General features: G+C 35.5%; 1 protein-coding gene across 1 annotated transcript; it reads left to right on the top strand.

Annotated features, from left to right (window-relative positions):
* The first annotated feature begins 289 nt into the window (after positions 1-289).
* LOC132275973 (alpha/beta hydrolase domain-containing protein WAV2-like) lies at positions 290-9,043 on the top strand. The gene is made up of 8 exons (XM_059777198.1): positions 290-671; positions 4,842-4,877; positions 5,031-5,109; positions 5,246-5,300; positions 5,391-5,507; positions 7,510-7,674; positions 8,271-8,514; positions 8,809-9,043. The coding sequence occupies exons 1-8, from the start codon at positions 434-436 to the stop codon at positions 8,823-8,825; spliced, it is 951 nt and encodes a 316-aa protein (XP_059633181.1). The 5' UTR covers positions 290-433; the 3' UTR covers positions 8,826-9,043.
* The last annotated feature ends 2,252 nt before the right edge of the window (positions 9,044-11,295 follow it).

The raw sequence follows: 11,295 nt of genomic DNA, 5'->3' as shown, positions 1-11,295 counted from the left end.
TTGGGTAAGATTGGACTGAGGTTTTTAACTAAATTCCATAATTAGGTTAAATTCAATTAAATTTATTTATATGTTAATACAAAAATACATTAAAATGCAAATTGCTATTATTTTATAAAAATACTCTTGTATAATTTGATTTATATAGTATGGTTTGTAAGGATGAGAATCCAAATCAAATGTGCACCTACCCAAAAAAAAAAAAAAAAAGTGAGATTCCAATATGCTGTTAATGATAATACATCGTTTCCGTACTATATATATATATATATATATATCCATGGGACTTGAATTCCCACCATTTTTACCTTCCATTTTCAGTACAACCCCACCAAGCGAAGCGCTTCTCTTCTGAGATATATCGAAGGAGAGAGGGAGAGAAAGTTAGAGAGAGAGGGAGAGAAAGTATGTGAGATACATCGAAGGAGAGAGAATGGTGTCGTACGTGAGTGTGCTGCTGTACGGAGTGGGAGGCCTAGTGTTCGTAGGGATGTCATTGCTGGTGGCGTTTCAGGAGAAGCTAGTCTACGTGCCAGTGGTGCCTGGTTTCACCAAATCCTATCCGATCACGCCCGCTCGTTTTCGTCTCACGTACGAGGACGTGTGGCTCAGATCTTCCGACGGAGTTCGTCTTCATTCTTGGTTCATCAAACTCATCCCTGAATGCAGAGGTTTTTTCTTTTACACATATATATACATATAGTATTTGTGTACACAGATTATGCATATATTTTCGATCGCATTTGCGTTTACTGTTCCATATTTTTTTATGGATTTTTCTGCTTTAATTTTGTGTGGCAAAATTCCTTCTGTCTGGTTACGATTTCGTTTTTGTTTAATTTGATTCCAATTAACGGTTATAGATTTAGGGCTTCCTGTTCTTGTTGTTTTATGGGAAATTGGAATTGACAAGTGTTATGAAATAAGAATGGAATAGGAGTTTATGAGAACAAGAGAAAAATAAATGACAAAGAAGATAAAATAGGCACACACAAACGAGATAAGGATTAACATGGTTCGGCTATGCCTACGTTCACGGAGAGAAGTCCACAGGGAGAAGACAGGACAATACTTCACTATAGAAATAAAGGGACACAAAGCAAGGTGGCTCACACCGAAAATCCAATTACACTCAAGCTCTCTCACTCCAAATGATACTGATACAAACTGAATTGATGATTTCAGATCATTTCATCAAGTGTGTGCAAGGCTATTTATAACCCAAAAAATACTTGGTGTCCAAGCATGTTACAAAGCTTCCATTGGAAGCTTCACCATCATACTTCTGTAGCCAATATACTTCCTTTTCTTGTAAGCTTTGTGCAAGTTGGGTTGTAATAATTTTTGAGCCACATAATTCAACAAATCTCCACCTTGGCCAAAAATTTCAAATGAGCCACTGTATCTCTGCCAAACAAATTATCTTCTCCACAAAACAAAATTAATAAAGAATTTTAGTTAAGTTTGAGTTATCATGAAACTTAACCCTCATTCTTCAACCCATACATGTCTTGCGCAGCCACAAGTATACCTCCAGTATTTATGTCAAACTCTAAGCGCTTACCAAAAACATCATCAGAAACTCTAAGTTTGACATATCCTTCAGCAACCTTCTCCAACCGCCCACTAACCACCGGTTGGTAATGAAAATTCATCTTCTCATCCTTGTGGAGAATAGGACGTCCTTTACTTTTCCTCACATCTCTATTGTGACCAACTACTTGCCTCCCACATATCTTAATGGAACTCAAATGGACTATCTCATTTCCACTAAGATTATTGTAAGTTAATATCACACCTGTCCTCATAGGTCTGCCTCCCTGTAAGGACTGCTGCAATTTCGATTGCCATCTGAAAATGAATTTCATTCTCCCATCACGTTGTGTAGTCCCTTCACAACCTTTTTGAGAACTAAGATCGTTACTCATCTTTCTAACTCCTCCTTTGCCAATACCTGAATGCAAATTTCTGCGAACAGTAGAATATCCTGTAGTAGCTCCACCTGTTACTGTATTCCCTTGGAGAAGATACAAATTTCCCACCTCGGTGCCCTGTAGCACAATAAGAGAATCCATCACGACCATCATTGCTCCACCCTCTGTTACAACCGTGTAACCTTTGGAATCTAACACACCTACTGAAATAAGATTCATCTTCAGATCCGGTACATGTCGCACATCTGACAATGTTCTCCCCAACCCATTATACGTTTTGATCTTGACTGTTCCACTTCCCAAAATTTTGAAAGCTTTCCTGTCTGCCGTCTAAATCGAACCACCTTTCACCTCTTTATAAGAGGAGAAAGAATCCTTACTGGGACACATATGAACGGAACAACCAGAATAAAAAATCCAACTGTCATTAAATGACATATCTGGTGACATATCTGAACACATGGTTGTCATGAGAACATATTCATCACTTTCCGAATCACTCATTGTAGCAGTTGCCACAAAAGCTGCTTCTTGAACCTTCTCTTTGCCATTCCCATTCTTTGTATTTAGTTTGGGATAATGCTTGATGATGTGCCGCATCTCGTGACAGTAGTAACATTCTAAATTTTTATGAGATCTAGATTTACCTCTACTAGCGGAACCCTTTGTCTCACTTTTGCCTCTTACAAATAGACCCTTTGCCTGTTCATCTCTAATATCCCCAGACACCTTTTTCCTCAACTCCGGAGAGTTCAATGAGGATTTAATATCCTCCATACTAATACTATCTTTTCCATAGAGCAATGTAGTAACAAAATGCTCATAAGAAGCATGCAAAGAACACAACAAAATAAGGGCTTGATCATCGTCATCAATTTTAATATCAGTATTTTTCAAATCCATAATAATAGAATTGAAATTATCAATATGCTCCTTAAGAGGCATACCTTCCTTCATACGAAGGGTGTAGAGTTTGTCAGTGAGAGACTTCATCACATACAGACTCTCCAATTTCAGCAATAACTTTGCCGCCGTGTCTTCATCAATAACTTCACGCAGCACCTCATTAGCTAGATTCAAAAAAATTGCACTGCGCGCCTTTTCATCGACCTCATCCTTGTCTTCATTGGACATAGTTGTTGACAACTTATCCTTCCCCAACAACACCTTCTTTAGACCTTGCTGAGTCAGCAGGGCCTGCATCTTAATGCGCCAAAGACTGAAGCTAATCTTGCCATCAAATTTCTTAATCTCGTATCTGGTTTACATCTCAAAAAACTCCCCAAAATATATCTCGGTGAATAGTACCGTATTTGTGAATAGTACCTGAATAGTATATGTGTACAGTACTGTACGTGTGAACAGTATCTGTACACAATATACGAACCGATCTATAATACCAGTTTGTTATAAAATAAGGATCGAATAGGAGTTTATGAGAGCAAGAGAAAAATAAATGACCAGAAGATAACATAGGCACACACACAAACGAATTTACGTGGTTCGGCTATGCCTACGTCCATGGGGAGAAGACAAAACAATATTTTACTATGGAAATAAAGAGATACAAAGCAAAGTGGCTCACACCCAAAACCCAATTACACCCAAGCTCTCTCACTCCAAATGATACTGATACAAACTCACTGGATTGATGATTTCAGATGCATTTCATCAAGTGTGTGCAAGGCTATTTATAGACCAAAAGTTACTTGGTGTCTAAGTATATTACAAAGCTTCATTTGGAAGCCAAATGGCACTTGCTGCCCAAGAATAATTCTTGTTGCCCAAGAATTTCAAAGCTTCCTTTGGAAGTTAATTTGGAAGTTTCACCATCAGACTTCTGTAGGCAATATATTTCCTTTTCTTGTAAGCATTGTGCAAGTTGGGTTGTAATAATTTTTGAGCCGCATAATTCAACTAGAAGTTTAGCTTACGAACTGGAGTTATTTTAAAATTCATTGGAGGATTGGAAATTTGGAATTACATTGAGCACATAGGTAAGGGAGAGGCTGGTTCATTGTTTCGAACCATAACCTCCCCAGAACCCACAATGGTGGGAGCCTAGTGCGTTTCATTGTTTCGAACCATGATTTCAGATGCATTTTATCATCATATTATGTTGTTTTCCATTTTTGTTTCCGGGTTGTATAATTATTTGAAAGAGCTATAGTTAGGATATGGATTTGATGACTTGATTTAACCGAACTTCAAACTTCTTCGTTACCATGTCCATGTCAGTTTGTTCTACAATTTGAGGTTCACGGGGTTGGTGCCTACACATTCTCTTTCCATGTCCAATGTGTCATAGCTTCTCACTTTTATCTCCAATTTTAATGCTACTTCTACCATCTCACAAATGTGACTATCTCCAATTTACACTTATTTTACCACCTTTGCATTTGGCCATGTTTATATTAATAGCCGACAATCTTATGGGTGCACAAAAGTCACCAGAAGTAAACCTCCATTAGATCTATCTTATTTTTGTCCTATTAGAAAAATTCATATTCAATCTCTCCCTTTTGTGAATTGTGGGGAAAGAAAACAATAACTATTTGGACTACATCCCCGTTTGTATTTCCAGATTTTCCAACGTCATATTTAATCTTACCTATGTCTAATTCTTGGATTCTACTTCAGACTTCTAATTTAGCATTTAGATTTATCAATTTGTAACTTGTAGGGCTTCATTTTGTGTGACTAATGCAAACAAGATAAGGATTTAATTCTAATTTCTGATGTATAACCTAAGAAAATAGGAATTCAGTTTCTAAAGCATCATTTATACAAGAAAAAAAGTTATAATAGCAGGACCTTCTTTGCTTTCTTTACTTTCATACACTATTGAAGTTTCATTACATTTTAATGTACTTTGAAACTTAGAAAGTAGCGCTGTTGGTTTTGCAGGTCCAACCATCCTTTTTTTCCAAGAAAATGCCGGAAGTATCCTTTTGTTGTTATTGCTGCTGTCGGGGAAACTGGCATTAGGTTGTACTTGCATTATTACATATTTCAATTACTTCTAACATTTTTGACCTTTTGAAAAGTCTTGATGAGATCTAGTTACTGTTGGTGGCCTTTACTAGTTAATCGCAGATATCGCCCACAGGCTTGAAATGGTTCGCATATTGTTACAGAAGTTGCAGTGCAATATTTTTATGCTTTCCTACAGAGGGTAATATATTTTTTGTACTAGCTGCTAGAATTGTTTACTTCTAGTGGCTTGCTGTGTTACTACCAGCTGCTAGAATTGTATTCACATATGTATGCTGCTTGTCTAACTGAATGGAAAATAATTTGTCTTTAATCAGCTTTGGGGCTAGTGATGGCTATCCTTCTCAACATGGAATCACAAGGGATGCTCAGGTTTGGTTTCCAGACAATGTCTTTCAGTTAACATTATTTTCTACATCTGTTCTATAAATGATTGGCATTTTTTTTCTTCCTTTTGGTTAGGCTGCATTGGATCATCTAATTCAGAGGACTGACATTGACACATCTAGAATAGTTGTCTTTGGTAGGTCACTTGGGGGAGCAGTTGGAGCTGTGCTCACTAAAAACAACCCTGACAAGGTAAGATTGTAAGTTTTGCAACTTGATTTTTTTTTTTTTTTTTTTTTTTTTTTTTTCAAATGTGTTATTTTGTTTACATTCATAAAGCATTCCATCATTTGGTTTAGGACTTTTGAATCATTAAGTCTTGTTAATAGCCCAGCCAGTGGGCTCATAGCTTGTATTTTTAATTTTTGGACAAATTGTTGTAAATTGATAGCTGATGTTATCGGACAGTGTTTATAAAGGCACCAGTTGAGACATCATTGTTTGCATTATAAAAATTCAAGATAGAACAGTTGGTATTATGTTTTGATTCTTTGACACCATATTAGGTATTGAATATCACCTTGGTTAATTCCCTGTACAGGGTGCTCAGAATTCTCAGATTTGTGAGCGTGTAATATTTGTAATTGCCTCCTCAAAAAAAGAGCACCGAATACAATAGGCTGTAATTCAAGTGATAAGACATCTTATTTGATAGAGATGTTGGGGGGTCAAAAACATGGGAATAGGATCAATGGAGTGGTTTCTTCTCATGTTCGGCAAAGAACTAAAAAGACTAATTACTATATTAGCTTGTGATAGAGAATATTGGCTTACATACACTATATTTTTAGTTTCTTCTTAATGAACCCATGCATGGCTTTCTTTCTCTCTCTTGTTTTCATTGGATGGGGTATTTGGAAGACTTCGTTACAGGTAAATACAGCAACTACAAGACCAGCCACCAATAACCTTAAGATCCACTGCATACTTCATCGCAATACATAAAAGATGATCTATCACGACTAAGAAATTTGTGGAGAACTACGAATATTGAATTCTCTAGTATTCGTATTGAATTCATAATGAAAACATTATTATGAAACACGGTTATCCTCTCTAACTTCATATCACGTGCTATATCATTTCAATCATAAATGCTCACTACATCCTTGAGTGAGGATCTTTGGTTTCTCATTTAATTAGTTTCCTTTGTTATGATAGGTTGATTAAAGTGTCATCAACTTCTTTGTGGTAAAAAGACAGCTGCTTTTATTTGTGAATATTTCATATCAGAAACTATTTGTATATAAATTGCCTTGTAGACCACAGTTCTGCAAATGTAAAAAGATGGAACTCAAATGATTTGGCAGATTTTCTAGACCCTTTCAGTTGCAAACTAAATTTAAGAGATTCCTTTTCCATTTATCTGCTGAATGTTATGGGTACCTTTTTCTGGTAGTAACAGGCAGCATGCATGAGCTCCAATTGACATAATGAATGTGTGTGTGTGTGTGTGCATATCTTTTTATTCTTTGTTTCTCATCTAGAACAATTGAGTTGGAGACTGGGATCATGGTTTAGTGGTTGATGACTGTATTGCACATGTAGTTGAATCCCGTTCTGTTTTTAATTTATCTTCCAACAAAACTATAAATGTGAATACCGCTCCCTTTTGGTCTGTCATGGTCTGTTCGTATATCTTAATCTGTCACTTTCTTGATATTTTAATAAACCATGCAACTGGATTGTGATAACATTATGTTATTCCTCAAGTTTTCTTAGTTTTAGTTGACCCCATAGGGTCTTGTCTATCATCTCGGGAAGTAGTCAAATTGATATGGTGCAATCATGATATGATGTGTTGGTGATGGACAGGCACCATCATCTTGTAGTTTTTTTATTTAGTTTGTTCTCACTGAAATTGTGCTTCAGTCTTGTCTCCTATTGGTCCATGTACTTCCATAATTATCTTGGTATGGGGTTTCTGTTTTTAGTTATGCATTTTTGCTATGACTGCATTGAATTCAATTTGTTGTTATGATGTTTGAAGATGCCACTACTTTGCTGGTAAAACACGACGGCAGTAAAATCAAATTCTAGAGTTCGTCTCCTAAGGAGCTTGAACACCATCTTCTTCCCTGTTTGCCATGGCCTACCCAAATCCGAAAGGAAACAGGCGTTATAATCCTCAAAATATATCTCCTTATGCTCAATCTCTTACACACATCATTCATGGGTGTTCCTAATTTTGCAGGTTGCTGCACTTATTTTGGAGAATACTTTCACATCTATTCTGGACATGGCTGGAGTTATACTGCCCTTTTTGAAGTGGTTTATTGGAGGAAGTGGCTCAAAAGGTCCTAGGGTTCTTAACCGCCTTGTTCGCTCTCCATGGAGTACTATTGATATTATTGGTCAGGTGAGGCTAGACGTTGGTAGAAGCTCTTGTTTGCACCTGTAAACTATTAAACCATGCTCTGTGGGCACTTCTAAGGATGTAAGCTGAGTGACATGTATATGCCATATCAAAATTTCTTTTCCCTTAACATTAATTATTATGATATATAATCGAGCATTCATCAGTCTGCACCTATGCAAAGTCTGCAACTGAATGGAATAGCTCTTCTAAGCATAAAATGCACCTGTTATCGCATTTGTAATGCCCTTTTTTAGAATGTATTAATGTTTCATTTAAACTCTGTTGCAAAGTTCGATGGAATCTATTAATGTCTTATTTAAATAATATAGTCGTAACCAGCACTGTAAGTTCTCAAATTTCTGAATCTATCCCTTTGTAACAGTATTTGATTTTGTCGAAATCAAACTTCCTTGTACTTGAAATCAAACTTGTATACCTATCAAAAAAATATTTTACCTATCAAAAAGAAATCAAACGTGTATGCCTTTGCTTTTGAGATTATGATTCCTTTAGTCAAAATTGTACCTATGGTCTCTAAAAGCAACATCCTCACAAGATTTGTGCATTGCACTATTTTTTGACCTTTCTGACTGCAGATCAAACAGCCAATCCTTTTTGTCTCTGGATTGCGAGATGAAATGGTTCCTCCTCCTCACATGCAGAGGCTGTATGTTAAAGCAGCTACGGGTAACAGGCGGTGCACCTTTGTGGATTTTCCTACTGGCATGCATATGGACACATGGCTGGCTGATGGCGATCGCTATTGGAGAACTATTCAGCTATTTTTGGAACAAAATGTTCCAGAGAACAAGGATGATGAGAATTCCCACAGGGGCAATGGTAAGTTTTGGAGATCAAATCTTCAGAACTCCTATTATTGAGACGCTTTGATAGCTTTTACCTCATTATGGATTCCCATGTTTCTTTTGTGTTCCACATGCTCTGACTGGACTCTCTGCCTCTCTGCTATTACTCCTTCTTTTATATTTATTGTTTTACGGAGTATTATTTTTTCTAGGTTTCCGAGACAGCAGCATTTTGTAGTAACATTCATAATAGTCACAAGCATTTATACTTGTCGCTAAAATTACCCTCCTCTGTCTACTTGTTGATGGTTATTTTAACTGATTTCAGATTTTGAGGCAAGGTAACTGGCTTATATTCAAGACTCTTGAGTGGCAATCAATTTGCTATATTGGTAGCTTTTTGACAGACATTCCAGTGATTGGAAGCCCTTTGTGATCGCTAGCTTTTTGTATTGCTCATTGTTATATTGTCGGACTCTGACATACTGCTCAAGCACAGTATGGGATCTGTCCCAGTTTTGTTATTTCAAAAGGGTTAGATTTGAATTTGATTGATTAGTTCATGGCCCTTTTAATATATGACCAGTCAAATATATCCATATGAGTAATGGCGGCCTTGTTGAATCAAATAAAAATGTAAATGGAAGTGATTCTGAAATGTTGTTTAAACATTGTGAGAGTGAGAGAGACTGTTTTACTCAACTTGTTCCTAGGTGTAGAATACATGGATGATCCAGTTGGACATGAATTCTCATTTGGGGATGTAGAAATCACTGGCTTTAGCCCATCAAAGGTAAAGATTCAAAATGAGAAATCTAGAATGGTGGAAGATTCGATTGTCAAAATGAGAAATTCAAGTTAGAGTTTGAGGGTAATTGTGTCTTCTTCATGTAAATAGTGTTGCACTTCACTCCTGCCAAAAAAAGGAACCATCATGGTGCGCTAGCTAGCACCCCCGCGCACTAACCGTGCAATGGTCGGTGAAAAAGGGTGGTTTTGTTGTACGGTTCTGACAGTGCACCCAAAAAGCCATCCCATTGAGAATGAGACAGCTTTGGTAATAGGATCCATCTTAACCCTTACACACTGTAGCACTTAATCTTTTTAGTGATGAGGATGAGGTGCTCTAACAGATCTGATATGACGATCATCAATTCAAAGTTCAAACACTGCTTACATTTTTTTGATAATTGGTTCAGTTTGTTTCGACCTAAAATATATTTTAAAAAAAATATATATATATTTTTCAGGTAAAATATTATTTTATATTTATTTTGTTGGTATTTGACAAAGGTTTACGTAGAGGCTGAGGTCGAGTCTATCGGATGAGACATGTAAAATAACTTTCTGAACATTAATGAATAAATTATTTTTGTTAAATTTTAATATTTTTTTTTCATTCGTAAATATTTTACTACAACCAAATACTAAAAAAATATATATATATATTTTACGTCCAAACAAACGGAACCCTAATGCTAAATATTTTTAACTAGCCGAACCTTCCCTTCACGAAATTAAGGGTGAATTTGAACAAGTTAGGATGAGGTCCCAAAATAAGTATATTTTCACTCTCATTCAGTCCAATCCGACTTTTGATCTAAGTTCCATCTATTTGGATTAGTTGGTATGGATTTCGGGTTCGGCAAGGGAGGTTAAAAATCAGTTTTGAATTTGGATCAATTCCAAGTTGCCTGATACAATCTGCATCCTTGTACAAGATCCATATTGGTACGAAGTAAATTCAAATTGAAAATAGTTTGGTTTCGTTAAATTTCTCTACTGTTTAAAAACTTTTAGTACAATAATGCATAACAAACAGATTAAAATCTGCATGTTATATGAACTCATATGATACAAACATAGTATATGTATACAAATTGCTTGTGAATTTCACTTTTGTTTTTACAGGGTTAAGTGCAAAAAAAGAAAAAAAAGCAACCTGTTATATAAAAAAAAATTGTTCAAAAATACACCCATGTATGTGCATATAAATCCATATAAATACCTAATATTTAAAAATATGTACAAATTGTGTCCAGTCAATTTGACCATTTTTTTTTTTTTTTTTATTATATATATATATGAAACCCAAAATACCTTATAATCTCTCCCTCCCCTCTCTCATCCCGAAATCAATGTTTTTTATTTTTATTTTATTTTAAGGACATTTTAGGTATTTTGGTTTTCAAATCGACAAAAATATCCTTATTTGCTCAATTTTTAAAAAATATAATTATGTGTATGACAAGATTTTATTTTTTTTTTTTTTTTCTGAGGTCGATCTCACAATTAGAGATAGACCTATCAAAAGTTTAGGGGGGATGAATCCAATTATATAAGTTCGTCACTGTTTACAATAACTGTCATAAACTTTCGTCATATAAGCGTTTACTTGGTTAAGGGGGTTCATTTCCGGCTAGGGATTGAATTTGATATCATTTATCACGATCCGTCCTCAATCGTGTACATATTATCTTTGCACATTCTTCTTATTATAATTTTACACAAAACGTGTTGAACTCGTGTAAATATTATCTTTGCACACTCTTTTCTTAATGTTTATAATTTTACACAAAACTTGCCTATATCTTTACGAAATATCCACAAATATAAATATCATAGCCTCTTCCCGAGATAATGTGGGACTTATATAATTACTATCATATTTTTATATTTTATTTTATGATATTTTGAACATATTTTTTTTCCAAATGAGATTCCTTGAATCTATAGGCAAAAAATATATGTTATTGGTTACATGCTAGTTTACAAAAGAGCTCATAACAAGCATTATGAGATTCCACCTCACATA

The sequence above is a fragment of the Cornus florida genome, unplaced genomic scaffold, assembly GCF_030987335.1.
Source record: "Cornus florida cultivar Cherokee Brave unplaced genomic scaffold, ASM3098733v1 CherokeeBrave_3.0.0_Hap2_Chr10, whole genome shotgun sequence".
In the NCBI taxonomy this organism is placed as follows: Eukaryota; Viridiplantae; Streptophyta; class Magnoliopsida; order Cornales; family Cornaceae; genus Cornus; species Cornus florida.
This window is presented reverse-complemented; position numbering and strand designations above follow the sequence as displayed.

Bases quoted from the DNA above. Each gene is read 5' to 3' on its own strand.
- LOC132275973 (XM_059777198.1), top strand. From the start codon at position 434: ATGGTGTCGTACGTGAGTGTGCTGCTGTACGGAGTGGGAGGCCTAGTG. The intron at 4,878-5,030 runs GTATCCTTTTGT...AGTTAATCGCAG, and splicing joins TTTCCAAGAAAATGCCGGAA to ATATCGCCCACAGGCTTGAA. The intron at 7,675-8,270 runs GTGAGGCTAGAC...TTCTGACTGCAG, and splicing joins CTATTGATATTATTGGTCAG to ATCAAACAGCCAATCCTTTT.